General features: G+C 58.1%; 1 protein-coding gene across 1 annotated transcript; it reads left to right on the forward strand.

Moving 5' to 3' along the window:
• Positions 1-2,109: 2,109 nt before the first annotated feature.
• On the forward strand, positions 2,110-18,804 carry LOC132322949 (adhesion G protein-coupled receptor E5-like; the record flags this gene model as incomplete). The annotated part of the gene is made up of 12 exons (XM_059837703.1): positions 2,110-2,169; positions 2,437-2,547; positions 2,623-2,703; positions 2,750-2,809; positions 2,868-2,911; positions 3,121-3,469; positions 6,847-7,001; positions 8,636-8,701; positions 9,626-9,692; positions 12,818-12,909; positions 15,461-15,668; positions 18,646-18,804. Coding segments are annotated over 12 exons (1,440 nt in total), but the record flags the coding sequence as incomplete, so codon positions are not given.
• Between the last annotated feature and the right edge of the window lie 1,973 nt (positions 18,805-20,777).

Consider the following 20,777-nt stretch of genomic DNA (forward strand, 5'->3'; position numbering starts at 1 on the left):
AATTATCCCAAAAATATCCTTGAAATCACCCCAAAAATTCCCAAAATCACCCCAAAATCACCCCCAAAATAGCCTGAAAATATCCCAAAAATATCCTTGAAATCACCCCAAAATCACCCCAAAACCACCCCTAAAATAGCCTGAAAATATCCCAAAAATATCCCCGAAATAACCCACAAAATATCCCAAAAATATCCTTGAAATCACCCCAAAAATCCCACAAAATCACCCCAAAAAAATCCCAAAATAGCCTGAAAATAACCCCAAAACTGCCCCAAAATCCCCCGAAATCACCCCAAAAATAGCCTGAAAATCTCCTCAAATTATCTTCCAAGTGCCCCCAAAATCTGTTCCCAAAAAGCCCCAAAATCCCCTGAAATCACCCCAAAAAACCCCAAAAATAGCCTGAAAATAACCCTCAAAAATGCCCCAAAATCCCCTGAAATCACCCCAAAAAAATCCCAAAATTAGCCTGAAAATAACCCTCAAAACTGCCCCAAAATCCCCTGAAATCACCCCAAAAATAGCCTGAAAATAACCCCAGAACTGCCCCAAAATCCCCTGAAATCACCCCAAAAAATCCCAAAAATAGCCTGAAAATAACCCCAAAAAATGCCCCAAAATCCCCTGAAATCACCCCAAAAAAATCCCAAATTAGCCTGAAAATAACCCCAAAAAATGCCCCAAAAGCCCCCAAAATCACCCCAAAATTAGCCTGAAAATAACCCCAAAAACTGCCCCAAATTCCCCTGAAATCACCCCAAAAAAATCCCAAATTAGCCTGAAAATAACCCCAAAAAATGCCCCAAAAGCCCCCAAAATCACCCCAAAATTAGCCTGAAAATAACCCCAAAAACTGCCCCAAAATCCCCTGAAATCACCCCAAAAAATCCCAAAATAGCCTGAAAATAACCCCAAAAACTGCCCCAAAAGCCCCTGAAATCACCCCAAAAACAGCCTGAAAATAACCCCAAAACTGCCCCAAAATCCCCTGAAATCACCCCAAAAATCCCAAAATTAGCCTGAAAATAACCCCAAAAAAAGCCCCTGAAAATCCCCTGAAATCACCCCAAAAATCCCCAAATTAGCCTGAAAATAACCCCAAAACTGCCCCAAAATCCCCCAAAATCACCCCAAAATCACCCCAAAATTAGCCTGAAAATAACCCCAAAACTGCCCCAAAATCCCCTGAAATCACCCCAAAAAAATCCCAAAAATAGCCTGAAAATAACCCCAAAAAATGCCCCAAAAGCCCCCAAAATCACCCCAAAATTAGCCTGAAAATAACCCCAAAAAATGCCCCAAAATCCCCTGAAATCACCCCAAAAATCCCAAAATTAGCCTGAAAAACACCCCAAAAAATGCCCCAAAATCCCCTGAAATCACCCCAAAAATAGCCTGAAAATCTCCTCAAATTATCCTCCAAGTGCCCCCAAAATCTGTTCCCAAAATGCCCCAAAATCCCCTGAAATGCCCCCAAAACCTCCCCAGGGACCCCCAGACTCCCTGGGGGGCTGGGGGGGGGTCCCAGGAGTGGCCCTGGTGGCCCTGGTGGCCCTGAGGGTGGCCCTGGTGGCCCTGAGGGTCCCGAGAAGGTCCCAGAGGTGGCCCTGGTGGCCCTGGGGGTGGCCCTGGTGGCCCTGGGGGTGGCCCTGGTGGCTCTGAGGGTCCCAAAAAAGTCCCAGAGGTGGCCCTGGTGGCCCTGGGGGTGGCCCTGGTGGCTCTGAGGGTCCTGAGAAGGTCCCTGGGGGTGGCCCTGGTGGCCCTGAGAGTCCTGAGAAGGTCCCAGAGGTGGCCCTGGTGGCCCTGGGGGTGGCACTGGTGGCCCTGAGGGTCCCGAAAAGGTCCCAGAGGTGGCCCTGGTGGCCCTGGGGTGGCCATGGTGGCCCTGAGGGTCCCAAGAAGGTCCCAGAGGTGGCCCTGGGGTGGCCATGGTGGCTCTGAGGGTCCCAAGAAGGTCCCTGGGGTGGCCCTGGTGGCCCTGGGGGTGGCACTGGTGGCCCTGAGAAGTTCCCAGGGGTGGCCCTGGGGTGGCCCTGGTGGCCCTAAGAATCCTGAGAAGGTCCCAGGGGTGTCGCTGGTGTCACTGGTGTCACTGTCCCCCCCCAGGACCACTGGCTGCTGGACCTGGTGACACAGGTGGCCCTGGGCGTGTCTGTGGTGGCCCTGGTGGCCCTGGGGGTGTCACTGGTGGCTCTGGGGGTGTCACTGGTGTCACTGGTGTCACTGTCCCCCCCAGGACCACTGGCTGCTGGACCTGGTGACGCAGGTGGCCCTGGGTGTGTCCGTGGTGGCCCTGGTGGCCCTGGGGGTGTCACTGGTGGCCCTGGTGGCTCTGGGGGTGTCACACTGGGGACGTCACTGGTGGCCCTGGGCATGTCACTGGTGTCACTGGGGGGTGTCGCTGGTGTCACTGTCCCCCCCTGTCCCCCCCAGGACCACTGGCTGCTGGACCTGGTGACGCAGGTGGCCCTGGGCGTGTCCGTGGTGGCCCTGGTGGCCATGGGGGTGTCACTGGTGTCACTGGCTGTGTCCATGGTGGCCCTGGTGACTCTGGGGGTGTCACATTGGGGATGTCACTGGTGTCACTGGGAGTGTCACTGGTGTCACTGTCCCCCCCAGGACCACTGGCTGCTGGACCTGGTGACGCAGGTGGCCCTGGGCGTGTCCCTGGTGGCCCTGGTGGCCCTGGGCGTGTCACTGGTGGCTCTGGGGGTGTCACTGTCCCCCCCTGTCCTTTCCCCCCCAGGACCACTGGCTGCTGGACCTGGTGATGCAGGTGGCCCTGGGTGTGTCTGTGGTGGCCCTGGTGGTGTCACTGGTGGCTCTGGGGGTGTCACTGTCCCCCCCTGTCCTTTCCCCCCCAGGACCACTGGCTGCTGGACCTGGTGATGCAGGTGGCCCTGGGCGTGTCCGTGGTGGCCCTGGTGGCCCTGGGGGTGTCACTGGTGTCACTGGCTGTGTCTGTGGTGGCCCTGGTGGCCCTGGGTGTGTCACTGGTGGCCCTGGGGGTGTCACTGATGGCCCTGGGGTGTCCATGGTGGCCCTGTGGGTGTTACTGGTGTCACTGGTGTCACTGTCCCCCCCCAGGACCACTGGCTGCTGGACCTGGTGACGCAGGTGGCCCTGGGCGTGTCTGTGGTGGCCCTGGTGGCCCTGGGGGTGTCACTGGTGTCACTGGCTGTGTCCATGGTGGCCCTGGTGGCTCTGGGGGTGTCACATTGGGGATGTCACTGGTGTCACTGGTGTCACTGTCCCCCCCTGTCCCCCCCAGGACCACTGGCTGCTGGACCTGGTGACGCAGGTGGCCCTGGGCGTGTCCGTGGTGGCCCTGGTGGCCGCGGCCGCCACCTTCGCGCTGTGCCGCGCCGTGGCCGAGCCGCGCCGGACGCTGCAGCTGCACCTGAGCCTCAGCCTGCTCGGGGGGCACCTGGCCTTCCTGCTGGGCATCGACAGCGCCCACCGCCCGGTACCGGGGGTCCCCGAGGGGGTTTGGGGACATTTGGGGACATTTGGGGGGGATTTGGGGTCATTTGGGATCATTTCAGGGGGATTTGGGGGCATTTTGGGGACATCTTGGGGGGTTTGGAGGTGGCACCTGGCCTTCCTGCTGGGCATCGACAGCGCCCACCGCCCGGAATGGGGGGCACGGGGGGTCCCCGAGGGGGTTTGGGGACATTTGGGGACATTTGGGGGGGTTTGGGGACATTTGGGGGGGATTTGGGGGGGTTTGGGGGGGTTTGGAGGTGGCACCTGGCCTTCCTGCTGGGCATCGACAGCGCCCACCGCCCGGTACGGGGGGCACGGGGGGTCCTGAGAGGGTTTGGGGACATTTGGGGACATTTGGGGGGGATTTGGGGACATTTGGGGGGGTTTGGGGGGTGTTTGGGGGGGTTTGGAGGTGGCACCTGGCCTTCCTGCTGGGCATCGACAGCGCCCACCGCCCGGTACGGGGGGCACCGGGGGTCCCCAGGGGGTTTGGGGACATTTGGGGACATTTGGGGGGGTTTGGGGACATTTGGGGGGGATTTGGGGACATTTGGGGGGGATTTGGGGGGATTTTGGGGGGTGTTTGGGGGGGGCACCTGGCCTTCCTGCTGGGCATCGACAGCGCCCACCGCCCGGTACGGGGGGCACGGGGGGTCCTGAGGGGGTTTGGGGACATTTGGGGACATTTGGGGGGGTTTGGGGGGATTTTGGGGGGGTTGGGGGTGGCACCTGGCCTTCCTGCTGGGCATCGACAGCGCCCACCACCCGGTAACGGGGGCACGGGGGTCCTGAGGGGGTTTGGGGACATTTGGGGACATTTGGAGGGGATTTGGGGACATTTGGGGGGGATTTGGAGGTGGCACCTGGCCTTCCTGCTGGGCATCGACAGCGCCCACCGCCCGGTATGGGGGGCACGGGGGGTCCTCAGGGGGTCTGGGGACATTTGGGGACATTTGGGGGGGATTTGGGGGGGATTTGGGGTCATTTGGGGTCATTGGGGGGGATTTGGGGTCATTTTGGGGACATCTTGGGGGGGATTTGGAGGTGGCACCTGGCCTTCCTGCTGGGCATCGACAGCGCCCACCGCCCGGTACGGGGGGCACGGGGGTCCTGAGGGGGTCTGGGGACATTTGGGGACATTTGGGGGGGTTTGGGGACATTTGGGGGGGATTTGGGGACATTTCAGGGGGATTTGGGGGGATTTTGGGGGGGTTTGGAGGTGGCACCTGGCCTTCCTGCTGGGCATCGACAGCGCCCACCGCCCGGTACCGGGGGGGTCTGGGGGTCCTGAGGAGGTCTGGGGACATTTGGGGACATTTGGGGGGGTTTGGGGACATTTGGGGACATTTGGGGGGATTTGGGGGGGTTTGGGGGGGATTTGGGGGGGATTTGGGGACATTTGGGGGGGATTTGGGATCATTTGGGGGGATTTGGGGACATTTGGGGGGGTTTGAGGGTGGCACCTGGCCTTCCTGCTGGGCATCGACAGTGCCCACCGCCCGGTATGGGGGGGGTTTGGGGGGGTCCTCAGGGGGTTTGGGGACATTTGGGGACATTTGGGGGGGATTTGGGGGGATTTTGGGGACATCTTGGGGGGTTTGGAGGTGGCACCTGGCCTTCCTGCTGGGAATCAACAGCGCCCACCGCCCGGTACGGGGGCCACGGGGGGTCCTGAGGGGGTTTGGGGACATTTGGGGGGGATTTGGGATCATTTGGGGGGGGTTTGAGGGTGGCACCTGGCCTTCCTGCTGGGCATCGACAGCGCCCACCGCCCAGTACCGGAGGCACGGGGGTCCTGAGGGGGTTTGGGGACATTTGGGGGGGTTTGGGGACATTTGGGGACATTTGGGGGGGTTTGGGGGGTGTTTGGGGGGGGCACCTGGCCTTCCTGCTGGGCATCGACAGCGCCCACCGCCCGGTACCGGGGGGTCTGGGGGTCCTGAGGGGGTTTGGGGACATTTGGGGACATTTGGGGGGGATTTGGGATCATTTGGGGGGGATTTGGGGGGGGTTGGGGACATTTGGGGGGGATTTGGGGGGGGCACCTGGCCTTCCTGCTGGGCATCGACAGCGCCCACCGCCCGGTATGGGGGGCACCGGGGGTCCCCGAGGGGGTCTGGGGACATTTGGGGACATTTGGGGGGGATTTGGGGACATTTGGGGGGGATTTGGGATCATTTGGGGGGATTTTGGGGGTGTTTGGGGGTGGCACCTGGCCTTCCTGCTGGGCATCGACAGCGCCCACCGCCCGGTACCGGGGGGCACTGGGGGTCCTGAGGGGGTCTGGGGACATTTGGGGACATTTGGGGGGGATTTGGGGTCATTTGGGGGGGATTTGGGGAGGATTTGGGGACATTTGGGGAGGATTTGGGGACATTTGGGGGGGATTTGGGGTCATTTGGGATCATTTCAGGGGGATTTGGGGGCATTTTGGGGACATTTGGGGGGGTTTGGAGGTGGCACCTGGCCTTCCTGCTGGGCATCGACAGCGCCCACCGCCCGGTACGGGGGGCACGGGGGGTCCTGAGGGGGTTTGGGGACATTTGGGGACATTTGGGGGGGTTTTGGGGACATTTGGGGGGGATTTGGGGGGGATTTGGGGGTGGCACCTGGCCTTCCTGCTGGGCACTGACAGCCCGTGTGTGTCCAGGTGTGTCCCTGTGTGTCACCTGTGTGTCACCTGTGTGTCACCTGTGTCCCTGTGTGTCCCCAGGTGTGTCTCTGTGTGTGTCCCTGATGTCCCCAATGCTTTCCCCTGTGTCACCTGTGTGTCACCTGTGTCCCCTCTGTGTCACCTGTGTGTCACCTGTGTGTCACCTGTGTGTCTCTGTGTGTCACCTGTGTGTCACCTGTATGTCACCTGTGCGTCACCTGTGTCACCTGTGTGTCACCTGTGTGTCTCTGTGTGTCACCTGTGTGTCACCTGTGTCCCTGAGTGTCACCTGTGTGTCCCCAGGTGTGTGTCTGTGTGTGTCCTTGATGTCCCCAATGCTTTCCCCTGTGTCACCTGTGTCACCCGTGTCCCTGAGTGTCACCTGTGTGTCCCCAGGTGTGTCTCTGTGTGTGTCCCTGATGTCCCCAATGCTTTCCCCTGTGTCACCTGGATTACCTGTGTCCCCTCTGTGCCACCTGTGTGTCACCTGTGTCCCCTGTGTGTCACCTGTGTGTCTCTGTGTGTCACCTGTGTCCCTGAGTGTCACCTGTGTGTCCCCAGGTGTGTCTCTGTGTGTCACCTGTGTCCCTGAGTGTCACCTGTGTGTCCCCAGGTGTGTCTCTGTGTGTCCCCCTGATGTCCCTAATGCTTTCCCCCGTGTCACCTGTGTCACCTGTGTCACCTGTGTGTCCGTGTGTCCGCAGGTGGCCTGTGTGGTGACAGCGGTGGCCCTGCACCTGTCCTACCTGTCTGCGTTCTGCTGGATGGCGCTGCAGGGGCTGCACCTCTACGTGCTGCTGGTCCAGGTGTTCTCGCCGGCCTGGCTGCGCCCGCGGCCGCTCCTGGCCCTGGGCTACGGCCCCGCCCTGGCCGTGGTGGCGCTGGCGGCGGCGGTGTACCCCGGGGGGTACGGCACCGATCAATAGTGAGTGATCAATAACCATCGATAGTGATCAATAGTGATCAATAACCAGTGATCAATAGCGATCAATAGTGCCCACCCCGCCCTGGCCGTGGTGGCGCTGGCGGCGGCGGCGTTCCCTCAGGGATACGGCACCGATCAATAGTGAGTGATCAATAACCATCGATAGTGATCAATAACCCGTGATCAATAGTGATCAATAGTGATCAATAACCAGTGATCAATAGTGATCAATAGTGCCCATCCCGCCCTGGCCATGGTGGTGCTGGCGGCGGCGGCGTTCCCTCAGGGATACGGCACCGATCAATAGTGAGTGATCAATAGTGATCAATAGTGATCAATAACCCGTGATCAATAGTGATCAATAACCATCCATAGTGATCAATAACCCGTGATCAATAACCATCGATAGTGATCAATAGTGCCCGTCCCGCCCTGGCCGTGGTGGCGCTGGCGGCGGCGGTGTACCCCAGGGGGTACGGCACCGATCAATAGTGAGTGATCAATAACCATCGATAGTGATCAATAGTGATCAATAGTGCCCATCCCCTGCCCTGGCCGTGGTGGCGCTGGCGGCGGCGGCGTTCCCCGGGGGGTACGGCACCGATCAATAGTGAGTGATCGATAACCATCGATAGTGATCAATAACCATCGATAGTGATCAATAACCCGTGATCAATAGTGCCCACCCCGCCCTGGCCGTGGTGGCGCTGGCGGCGGCGGTGTTCCCCGGGGGGTACGGCACCGATCAATAGTGAGTGATCAATAGTGATCAATAGTGATCAATAACCCGTGATCAATAGTGATCAATAGTGATCAATAGTGCCCGTCCCGCCCTGGCCGTGGTGGCGCTGGCGGCGGCGGTGTTCCCCGGGGGGTACGGCACCGATCAATAGTGAGTGATCAATAACCATCGATAGTGATCAATAACCAGTGATTAATAGCCATCGATAGTGATCAATAGTGCCCATCCCGCCCTGGCCGTGGTGGCGCTGGCGGCGGCGGCGTTCCCTGGGGGGTACGGCACCGATCAATAGTGAGTGATCAATAGCCATCGATAGTGATCAATAACCATCGATAGTGATCAATAGTGCCCACCCGCCCTGGCCGTGGTGGCGCTGGCGGCGGCGGCGTTCCCTGGGGGGTACGGCACCGATCAATAGTGAGTGATCAATAACCATCAATAGTGATCAATAACCATCAATAGTGATCAATAACCATCGATAGTGATCAATAACCATCAATAGTGATCAATAGTGCCTGTCCCGCCCTGGCCGTGGTGGCGCTGGTGGCGGTGGCGTTCCCTCAGGGATACGGCACCGATCAATAGTGAGTGATCAATAACCATCGATAGTGATCAATAACCATCTATAGTGATCAATAGTGATCAATAGTGCCCACCCCGCCCTGGCCGTGGTGGCGCTGGCGGCGGCGGCGTTCCCTCAGGGATACGGCACCGATCAATAGTGAGTGATTGGGGTATTGATACCGATCAATAGTGATCAATAACCCGTGATCAATAGTGATCAATAACCATCGATAGTGATCAATAGTGATCAATAGTGCCCATCCCCCGCCCTGGCCGTGGTGGCGCTGGCGGCGGCGGCGTTCCCTCAGGGATACGGCACCGATCAATAGTGAGTGATCAATAGTGATCGATAGTGATCAATAGTGATCGATAGTGATCAATAACCAGTGATCAATAGTGATCAATAGTGCCCACCCCGACCTGGCCGTGGTGGCGCTGGCGGCGGCGGCGTTCCCTCAGGGATACGGCACCGATCAATAGTGAGTGATCAATAACCATCGATAGTGATCAATAGTGATCAATAGTGATCAATAACCATCAATAGTGATCAATAGTGATCAATAACCATCGATAGTGATCAATAACCAGTGATCAATAGTGATCAATAACCATCGATAGTGATCAATAGTGATCAATAACCATCGATAGTGATCAATAGTGATCAATAGTGAATGGGAGGGCAGCTGCAAAGGCCCCCAGTCCATTCCCAGTCCCTCCCAGTCCCTCCCAGTCCCTCCCAGTTTGATCCCAGTCCCTCCCAGTCCATCCCAGTCCCCATTCCCAGTCCATCCCAGTCCCTCCCAGTCCCTCCCAGTCCCTCCCAGTCCCTCCCAGTCCATCCCAGTCCATTCCCAGTCCCTCCCAGTCCCATTCCCAGTCCCTCCCAGTCCCTCCCAGTCCCTCCCAGTCCCCCCCAGTCCCTCCCAGTCCCCCCCAGTCCATTCCCAGTCCCATTCCCAGTCCATTCCCAGTCCCTCCCAGTCCCTCCCAGTCCCTCCCAGTCCCTCCCAGTCCCTCCCAGTCCATCCCAGTCCCCATTCCCAGTCCCCCCCAGTCCCTCCCAGTCCCTCCCAGTCCATCCCAGTCCCCATTCCCAGTCCCCCCCAGTCCCTCCCAGTCCCTCCCAGTCCATCCCAGTATATCCCAGTCCCTCCCAGTCCCATCCCAGACCCTCCCAGTCCCTCCCAGTCCCTCCCAGTCCATCCCAGTCCCTCCCAGTCCCTCCCAGTCCATCCCAGTTTGCCATTCCCAGTTGCTGGCTGTCCCTCGAGCGCGGTTTCCGCTGGAGCTTCCGGGGCCCCGTCATCGTCATCACCGCCGTGAGTGACACCTGAGGGACACCTGAGGGACACCTGAGTCACACCTGAGTCACACCTGTATCACCTGTGTGTCACCTGTGTGTCACCTGTATCACCTGTGTGTCACCTGTGTGTCACCTGAGTCACACCTGAATGACACCTGACACCTGAGTCACGCCTGTGTGTCACCTGTGTGTCACCTGTGTCACCTGTGTCACCTGAATGTCACACCTATGATACACCTGTGTCACCTGAGTCACACCTGTGTCACCTCCTGTGTCACACCTGTGTCACCCCTGTGTCACACCTGTGTCACACCTGAGTCACACCTGTGTCACCCCTGTGTCACACCTGTGTCATACCTGAGTCACACCTGTGTCACCTGTGTCACACCTGAGTCACACCTGTGTCACACCTGTGTCACACCTGAGTCACACCTGTGTCACACCTGTGTCACACCTGTGTCGTCTGTGTCCCACCTGAGTGACCCCTGTGTGTCACCTGTGTGTCACACCTGTGTCACCTGTCACCTGTGTCACCTGAATGTCACACCTATGATACACCTGTGTGTCACCTGAGTCACACCTGTGTCACACCTGAGTCACACCTGTGTCACCTGTGTCACACCTGTGTCACACCTGTGTCACCTCCTGTGTCACCTGTGTCACCTGTGTCACACCTGAGTCACACCTGAGTCACACCTGAGTCACACCTGTGTCACCCCTGTGTCACACCTGAGTCACACCTGTGTCACACCTGTGTCATACCTGTGTCATCTGTGTCACACCTGAGTGTCACCTGAGTCACACCTGAATGACACCTGTGTGACACCTGTGTCACCTCCTGTGTCACACCTGAGTCACACCTGTGTGTCACCTGTGTCACACCTGAGTCACACCTGTGTCACCTGAATGTCACCTGTGTCACCTCCTGTGTCACCTGGGTCACCCCTGTGTCACACCTGTGTCACACCTGTGTCACCTCCTGAGTCACACCTGTGTCATACCTGTGTCACCTGTGCCACACCTGAGTCACACCTGAGTCACACCCGTGTCACACCTGGGTCACCTCCTGTGTCACACCTGAGTGACACCTGTGTCATACCCATGTCATCTGTGTCATACCTGTGTCACACCTGTGTCATCTGTGTCACACCTGAGTGTCACCTGAGTCACACCTGAGTGACACCTGTGTCACCTCCTGTGTCACACCTGAGTCACACCTGTGTCATCTGTGTCACACCTGTGTCACACCTGTGTCACCTGTGTCTCCTGTGTCACCTGTGTCACCTGAGTCACACCTGAGTCACACCTGTGTCTCCTGTGTCACCTGTGTCACCTGTGTCACCTGTGTCACACCTGTGTCACACCTGTGTCACACCTGAGTCACACCTGAGTGACACCTTTGTCACCTCCTGTGTCACACCTGTGTCTCCTGTGTCACACCTGCGTGTCACCTGAGTCACACCTGAGTCACACCTGTGTCACCTCCTGTGTCACACCTGAGTCACACCTGTGTCACACCTGTATCACCTGTGTGTCACCTGTGTCACACCTGTGTCACACCTGTGTCATCTGTGTCACACCTGAGTCACACCTGTGTCATCTGTGTCACACCTGTGTCACACCTGTGTCACACCTGCATCACCTGAGTCACACCTGAGTGACACCTGACACCTGAGTCACACCTGTGTCACCTGTCACCTGTGTCACCTGAATGTCACACCTGTGATACACCTGTGTGTCACCTGAGTCACACCTGTGTCACCTGAATGTCACCTGTGTCACCTCCTGTGTCACCTGGGTCACCCCTGTGTCACACCTGCGTCACCTGTGTCACACCTGAGTGACACCTGTGTCATACCTGTGTCACACCTGAGTCACACCTGTGTCCCTCTGTGTCACCTGTGTCACCTCCTGTGCCACACCTGACACTTGTGTCACACCTGAGTATCACCTGTGTGTCCCTCTGTGTCACCTGTGTCACCTCCTGTGCCACACCTGAGTGTCACCTGTGTCACCTGTCACTTGTGTGTCACCTGTGTCACACCTGAGTGCCACCCGTGTCACAGCCCTGTCCCTTCCCACTGTGACATCACTGTCACCCCCAGTGTCACCCCAATGCCACGCCCCTGTCCCCAAACCCCTGACATCCCCAATGTCCCCAATGTCCCCTCTGTCCCCAAAATGTCCCCGATGTCCCCAATGTTCCCAATCCCCCCCACTGTCCCCTCTGTCCCCACTGTCCCCAAAATGTCCCCAATGTCCCCAATGCCCCCAAAATGTCCCCAACGTCCCCACTGTCCCCAATGTCCCCAGTCCCTCCCAATCCCCCCAGTGTCCCCAGTGTCCCCACAGTGTCCCCATCAATGTCCCCATGTCCCTGCTGTCCCCCCAATGTCCCCCCAGTGTCCCCAATCCCCCTCAGTGTCCCTCCAATGTCCCCACTGTCCCCTTGGTGTCCCCCAATGTCCCCAGTGTCCCCTCAGTGTCCCCCCAATGTCCCCTGTGTCCCCTCAGCGTCCCCCCAGTGTCCCCAGTGTCCCCACAGTGTCCCCATGTCCCCACGGTGTCCCCTGTGTCCCCCCAATGTCCCCTGTGTCCCCTCAGTGTCCCCCCAATGTCCCCACTGTCCCCTTGGTGTCCCCAATCCCCCTCAGTGTCCCCCCTGTGTCCCCAATGTCCCCAGTGTCCCCTTGGTGTCCCCAGTGTCCCCCCAATGTCCCCAGTGTCCCCAATCCCCCCTCTGTCTCCCCTGTGTCCCCAATGTCCCCTGTGTCCCCTTGGTGTCCCCAATCCCCCTCAGTGTCCCCATGTCCCCAATGTCCCCAGTGTCCCCAATCCCCCCCAGTGTCCCCATGTCCCCAGTGTCCCCATGTCCCCTCGGTGTCCCCTGTGTCCCCTCGGTGTCCCCAGTGTCCCCATGTCCCCCCAATGTCCAGTGTCCCCATGTCCCCCCAGTGTCCCCAGTGTCCCCATGTCCCCTCGGTGTCCCCTGTGTCCCCTCGGTGTCCCCAGTGTCCCCATGTCCCCCCAATGTCCAGTGTCCCCATGTCCCCCCAATGTCCCCAGTGTCCCCAATCCCCCCAGTGTCCCCCCAGTGTCCCCAGTGTCCCCATGTCCCCTCGGTGTCCCCTGTGTCCCCAGGCCAACGCCGCCATCCTGGTTGTCACCCTCTGGAAGTTGGTGCAGAAATTCCACGAGGTCACCCCGGACATGGGGACCCTGCGCCGGGCACGGTGGGGACATCGGGGACACCCTGGGGACACTGGGGACACTGGGGGGATTGGGGACACTGGGGGGATTGGGGACAATGGGGGCACCCAGGGGACACTGGGGGGATTGGGGACATCGGGGACACCCTGGGGACACTGGGGACACTGGGGACACTGGGGGGATTGGGGACACTGGGGACACTGGGGGGATTGGGGACACTGGGGACACTGGGACATGGGGACCCTGCGCCGGGCATGGTGGGGACATCGGGGACACCCTGGGGACATTGGGGACACTGGGGGGATTGGGGACACTGGGGGGATTGGGGACACTGGGGGGATTGGGGACACTGGAACATTGGGGACAATGGGGGCACCCAGGGGACATCGGGGACACTGGGGACACCCGGACATGGGGACCTTGCGCCGGGCACAGTGGGGACATCGGGGACACCCAGGGGACACTGGGGACACTGGGGGGATTGGGGACATTGGGGACACTGGGGGATTGGGGACACTGGGGGGATTGGGGACATTGGGGACACTGGGACATTGGGGACAATGGGGGCACCCAGGGGACATCGGGGACACCCTGGGGACACCCTGGGGACACTGGGGACACTGGGGGGATTGGGGACACTGGGGGGATTGGGGACATTGGGGACACTGGGACATTGGGGACACTGGGGGCACCCAGGGGACATTGGGGACACTGGGGACACCCGGACATGGGGATGCTGCGCCAGGCACGGTGGGGACACTGGGGACACTGGGACATTGGGGACAATGGGGTCACCCAGGGGACATCGGGGACACTGGGGACACCCGGACATGGGGACCCTGCGCCGGGCATGGTGGGGACATCGGGGACACCCAGGGGACATTGGGGACCTTGGGGACACTGGGGAGATGGGAGACACCGAGGGGACATCGGGGACATTGGGGACCCTGTACCGGGCACGGTGGGGACACCCAGGGGACACTGGGGACACCCAAGGGACATCGGGGACACAGGGGGCATTGGGGACATGGGGACACCGAGGGGACACTGGGGGGATGGGGACACTGAGGGGACATTGGGGGCATGGGGACCCTGTGCTGGGCATGGTGGGGACACCCAGGGGACATCGGGGACCACCAGGGGACATTGGGGACACTGGGGACACTGAGGGGACATTGGGGACATTGGGGACCCTGCTCCGGGCACAGTGGGGACACCCAGGGGACACTGAGGGGACATTGGGAGGGGATTGGGGACACTGGGGACATCAGTGGGTGACACAGGTGACACTGAGGTGACACAAAGGTGACACACAGGTGACACTAGGGGGGGCACAGGTGACACTGAGGTGACACAGGTGAGGTTTAGGGGTGACACAGGTGACACTGGTGACACACAGGTGACACACAGGTGACACACAGGTGACACTGGGGTGAGTCAAGTGACACACAGGTGACACTGGGTGGGGCACAGGTGACACTGAGGTGACACAGGTGAGGTTTAGGGGTGACACAGGTGACACTGAGGTGACACTGAGGTGACTCAAGTGACACACAGGTGACGCTGGGTGGGGCACAGGTGAGGTTTAGCGGTGACACAGGTGACACTGAGGTGACACAGGTGAGGTTTAGGGGTGACACAGGTGACACTGAGGTGACTCAGGTGACACACAGGTGACACTGAGGTGACACAGGTGAGGTTTAGGGGTGACACAGGTGACACTGAGGTGACTCAGGTGACACACAGGTGACACTGAGGTGACACAGGTGAGGTTTAGGGGTGACACAGGAGACACTGGCGGGGCACAGGTGACACTGAGGTCACACAGGTGACACTGAGGTGACACAGGAGACACACAGGTGACACTGAGGTGACTCAAGTGACACACAGGTGACACTGAGGTGACACAGGTGAGGTTTAGGGGTGACACAGGTGACATTGAGGTGACACAGGTGACACACAGGTGACACTGAGGTGACACAGGTGAGGTTTAGGGGTGACACAGGTGACACTGAGGTGAGACAGGTGACACACAGGTGACACTGAGGTGACTCAAGTGACACTCAGGTGACACTGAGGTGACACAGGTGAGGTTTAGGGGTGACACAGGTGACACTGAGGTGACTCAGGTGACACACAGGTGACACTGAGGTGACACAGGTGAGGTTTAGGGGTGACACAGGTGACACTGAGGTGACTCAGGTGACACACAGGTGACACTGAGGTGACACAGGTGAGGTTTAGGGGTGACACAGGAGACACTGGCGGGGCACAGGTGACACTGAGGTCACACAGGTGACACTGAGGTGACACAGGAGACACACAGGTGACACTGAGGTGACTCAAGTGACACACAGGTGACACTGAGGTGACACAGGTGAGGTTTAGGGGTGACACAGGTGACACTGGCGGGGCACAGGTGACACACAGGTGACACTGAGGTGACACAGGTGAGGTTTAGGGGTGACACAGGTGACACTGGCGGGGCACAGGTGACACTGGCGGGGCACAGGTGACACTGGCAGGGCACAGGTGACACCCAGGTGACAGATGATTGTCCCTCGCTGTCCCCAGGGTGCTGTGGGTGACGTCACTGGGCCAGCTCTCCCTGCTGGGCTCTGGTTGGGCGCTGGGCGTGGGGGCGGGGCTTGGCTGGGCGGGGGGGGCGGGGCCGCCCCTCCCCCCCGGCAGCGCCCCCCCGCCCCTCCCCCTCCTGTTCTGCATCGTCAACGCCGCCCAGGGGCTGCTGATCTTCCTGTGCCACTGCCTGGGGCACCCCAAGGTACCCAAAAAACCCCAAATTCACCCCAAAAATGGAACCGGGAGCCTGAAAAACCCCAAAATCCCAAAAATCACCCAAAAAACCCCAAAAATCCCCCAAAAACCCCACCCCAAAACCTCCCCGGGACCCCCAAATCCCCCCCAGCTCTGCTGATCTTCCTGTGCCACTGCCTGGGGCACCCCAAGGTACCCAAAAAACCCCAAATTCACCCCAAAAATGGAACCGGGAGCCTGAAAAACCCCAAAATCCCAAAAATCACCCCAAAAAAACCCCAAAATCCCCCAAAAAACCACAAAAATCACCCAAAAAACCCAAAAATCCCACCCCAAAACTGCCCCGGGACCCCCAAATCCCCCCCAGCTCTGCTGATCTTCCTGTGCCTCTGCCTGGGGCACCCCAAGGTACCCAAAAAACCCCAAATTCACCCCAAAAATGGAACCGGGACCCTGAAAAACCCCAAAAAACCACAAAAATCACCCCAAAATCCCCAAAACCCCCCAAAAACCCCACCCCAAAACCTCCCCGGGACCCCCAAATCCCCCCCAGCGCTGCTGATCTTCCTGTGCCACTGCCTGGGGCACCCCAAGGTACCCAAAAAACCCCAAATTCACCCCAAAAATGGAACCGGGACTCTGAAAAACCCCAAAATCCCAAAAATCACCCCAAAAAAACCACAAAAATCACCCAAAAAACCACAAAAATCACCCAAAAAACCCAAAAATCCCCCAAAAACCCCACCCCAAAACCTCCCCGGGACCCCCAAATCCCCCCCAGCTCTGCTGATCTTCCTGTGCCACTGCCTGGGGCACCCCAAGGTACCCAAAAAACCCCAAATTCACCCCAAAAATGGAACCGGGACCCTGAAAAACCCCAAAATCCCAAAAATCACCCCAAAAAATCCAGAAAAAACCCAGAAAAATCCCCCAAAAATCCCCCAAAAATCCCCCCCAAAACCCCCCCGGGACCCCCAAATCCCCCCAGCTCTGCTGATCTTCCTGTGCCACTGCCTGGGGCACCCCAAGGTACCCAAAATCCCCCAAATTCACCCCAAAAATGGAACCGGGACCATGAAAAACCCAAAATCCCAAAAATCACCCCAAAAACCCCAAAAATCCCCCCAAAAAACCCCAAAATCCCCCCAAAAATCCCACCCCAAAACCTCCCCGGGACCCCCAAATCCCTCCCAGCTCTGCTGATCTTCCTGTGCCACTGCCTGGGGCACCCCAAGGTACCCAAAAAACCCCAAATTCACCCCAAAAATGGAACCGGGACCCTGAAAAACCCCAAAATACCAAAAATCACCCCAAAAATCCGCCAAAAACCCCACCCCAAAACCTCCCCGGGACCCCCAAATCCCCCCCAGCTCTGCTGATCTTCCTGTGCCACTGCCTGGGGCACCCCAAGGTACCCAAAATCCCCCAAATTCACCCCAAAAATGGAACCGGGACCCTGAAAAACCCCAAAATACCAAAAATCACCCCAAAAAAACCAAAAATCCCCCAAAAATCCCACCCCAAAACCTCCCCGGGACCCCCAAATCCTCCCCCCAGCGCTGCTGATCTTCCTGTGCCACTGCCTGGGGCACCCCAAGGTACCCAAAAAACCCCAAATTCACCCCAAAAATGGAACCGGATCCCTGAAAAACCCCAAAATCCCAAAAATCACCCCAAAAATCCCAAAAATCCCCCAAAAATCCCACCCCAAAACCTCCCCGGGACACCCAAATCCCCCCCAGCTCTGCTGATCTTCCTGTGCCACTGCCTGGGGCACCCCAAGGTACCAAAAAACCCCAAATTCACCCCAAAAATGGAACCGGGAGCCTGAAAAACTCCAAAATCCCAAAAATCACCCCAAAAAAACCCAAAAAATCCCCCAAAAAACCACAAAAATCACCCAAAAACCCCAAAATCCCCCCAAAAATCCCACCCCAAAACCTCCCCGGGACCCCCAAATCCCCCCCAGCTCTGCTGATCTTCCTGTGCCACTGCCTGGGGCACCCCAAGGTACCCAAAATCCCCCAAATCCACCCCAAAAATGGAACCGGGAGCCTGAAAAACCCCAAAATCCCAAAAATCACCCCAAAAATCACCCAAAAATCCCCCAAAAATCCCACCCCAAAACCTCCCCGGGACCCCCAAATCCCCCCCAGCGCTGCTGATCTTCCTGTGCCACTGCCTGGGGCACCCCAAGGTACCCAAAATCCCCCAAATTCACCCCAAAAATGGAACCGGGAGCCTGAAAAACCCCAAAATCCCAAAAATGCCCCAAAAAACCCCAAAAATTTCCCCAAAACGCCCCAAAAATCCACCTGGGACCCCCAAAATGGCCCCAAAAGACCCCAAAATTCGCCCCAAAAATCTCAAAATTCCCCCAAAAGTGCCCCTGGTTCAAACTGGGAGGGTCCCAGTTCATACTGGTGTGTTCCCAGTTCATACTGGGAGGTTCCCAGTTCAAACTGGGCCATTCCCAGTTCAAACTGGGAGGGTCCCAGTTCACAATGGGCCATTCCCAGTTCAAACTGGGCCATTCCCAGTTCAAACTGGGAGGGTCCCAGTTCACAATGGGCCATTCCCAGTTCACAATGGGCCATTCCCAGTTCAAACTGGGAGGGTCCCAGTTCATTATGGGCCATTCCCAGTTCAAACTGGGAGGGTCCCAGTTCAAATTGGAGCGTTCCCAGTCCACACTGGGCATTCCCAGTTCAAACCAGTTGATCCCAGTTCACACTGGGCCGTTCCCAGTTCAAACCAGTTGATCCCAGTTCATATTGGGGCATTCCCAGTTCAAACCAGTTGATCCCAGTTCATATTGGGACCGTTCCCAGTTCAAACCAGTTGATCCCAGTTCATACTGGGGCATTCCCAGTTCAAACCAGTTGATCCCAGTTCAAACTGGGCCATTCCCAGTTCAAACTGGGCCGTTCCCAGTTCAAACCAGTGGATCCCAGTTCAAACCAGTTGATCCCAGTTTGTTGCAGGTGCGGGGCTGGTACCACTCCCTGCTGTGCCCCCGCTCGGGGCCCTACTCGGAGTTCACCAGTCACACCAGTAACACCAGTAACCCCACCAGTCACACCAGTATGGGCCGGCTGCGGGGATCCCAGTCACACCAGTCACACCAGTAACACCAGGTGAGCCATCCCAGTCACACCAGTAACACCAGTAACACCAGGTGAGCCATCCCAGTCACACCAGTAACACCAGTAACAGGTGAGCCATCCCAGTCACACCAGTAACACCAGGTGAGCCATCCCAGTCACACCAGTAACACCAGGTGAGCCATCCCAGTAACACCAGTAACACCAGGTGAGCCATCCCAGTCACACCAGTAACACCAGGTGAGCCATCCCAGTCACACCAGTAACAGGTGAGCCATCCCAGTCACACCAGTAACACCAGGTGAGCCATCCCAGTCACACCAGTAACACCAGGTGAGCCATCCCAGTCACACCAGTAACACCAGGTGAGCCATCCCAGTCACACCAGTAACAGGTGAGCCATCCCAGTCACACCAGTAACAGGTGAGCCATCCCAGTCACACCAGTAACACCAGTAACAGGTGAGCCATCCCAGTCACACCAGTAACACCAGTAACAGGTGAGCCATCCCAGTCACACCAGTAACACCAGGTGAGCCATCCCAGTCACACCAGTAACACCAGGTGAGCCATCCCAGTCACACCAGTAACACCAGGTGAGCCGTCCCAGTCACACCAGTAACACCAGGTGAGCCATCCCAGTCACACCAGTAACAGGTGAGCCATCCCAGTCACACCAGTCACACCAGTAACACCAGGTGAGCCATCCCAGTCACACCAGTAACACCAGTAACACCAGGTGAGCCATCCCAGTCACACCAGTAACACCAGTAACAGGTGAGCCATCCCAGCCACACCAGTAACACCAGTAACAGGTGAGCCATCCCAGTCACACCAGTAACAGGTGAGCCATCCCAGTCACACCAGTAACAGGTGAGCCATCCCAGTCACACCAGTAACACCAGGTGAGCCATCCCAGTCACACCAGTAACAGGTGAGCCATCCCAGTCACACCAGTAACACCAGGTGAGCCATCCCAGTCACACCAGTAACACCAGGTGAGCCATCCCAGTCACACCAGTAACACCAGGTGAGCCATCCCAGTCACACCAGTAACAGGTGAGCCATCCCAGTCACACCAGTAACAGGTGAGCCATCCCAGTCACACCAGTAACACCAGTAACAGGTGAGCCATCCCAGTCACACCAGTAACACCAGTAACAGGTGAGCCATCCCAGTCACACCAGTAACACCAGGTGAGCCATCCCAGTCACACCAGTAACACCAGGTGAGCCATCCCAGTCACACCAGTAACACCAGGTGAGCCGTCCCAGTCACACCAGTAACACCAGGTGAGCCATCCCAGTCACACCAGTAACAGGTGAGCCATCCCAGTCACACCAGTCACACCAGTAACACCAGGTGAGCCATCCCAGTCACACCAGTAACACCAGTAACACCAGGTGAGCCATCCCAGTCACACCAGTAACACCAGTAACAGGTGAGCCATCCCAGCCACACCAGTAACACCAGTAACAGGTGAGCCATCCCAGTCACACCAGTAACAGGTGAGCCATCCCAGTCACACCAGTAACAGGTGAGCCATCCCAGTCACACCAGTAACACCAGGTGAGCCATCCCAGTCACACCAGTAACACCAAGTGAGCCATCCCAGTCACACCAGTAACACCAAGTGAGCCATCCCAGTCACACCAGTAACAGGTGAGCCATCCCAGTCACACCAGTAACAGGTGAGCCATCCCAGTCACACCAGTAACACCAGGTGAGCCATCCCAGTCACACCAGTAACACCAGGTGAGCCATCCCAGTCACACCAGTAACACCAGGTGAGCCATCCCAGTCACACCAGTAACACCAGGTGAGCCATCCCAGTCACACCAGTAACACCAGGTGAGCCATCCCAGTCACACCAGTAACACCAGTAACCCCACCAGTCACACCAGTATGGGCCGGCTGCGGGGATCCCAGTCACACCAGTAACACCAGTAACACCAGGTGAGCCATCCCAGTCACACCAGTAACACCAGGTGAGCCATCCCAGTCACACCAGTA

The sequence above is a fragment of the Haemorhous mexicanus genome, unplaced genomic scaffold (genome assembly GCF_027477595.1).
Source record: "Haemorhous mexicanus isolate bHaeMex1 unplaced genomic scaffold, bHaeMex1.pri scaffold_217_ctg1, whole genome shotgun sequence".
Taxonomy (NCBI): domain Eukaryota; kingdom Metazoa; phylum Chordata; class Aves; order Passeriformes; family Fringillidae; genus Haemorhous; species Haemorhous mexicanus.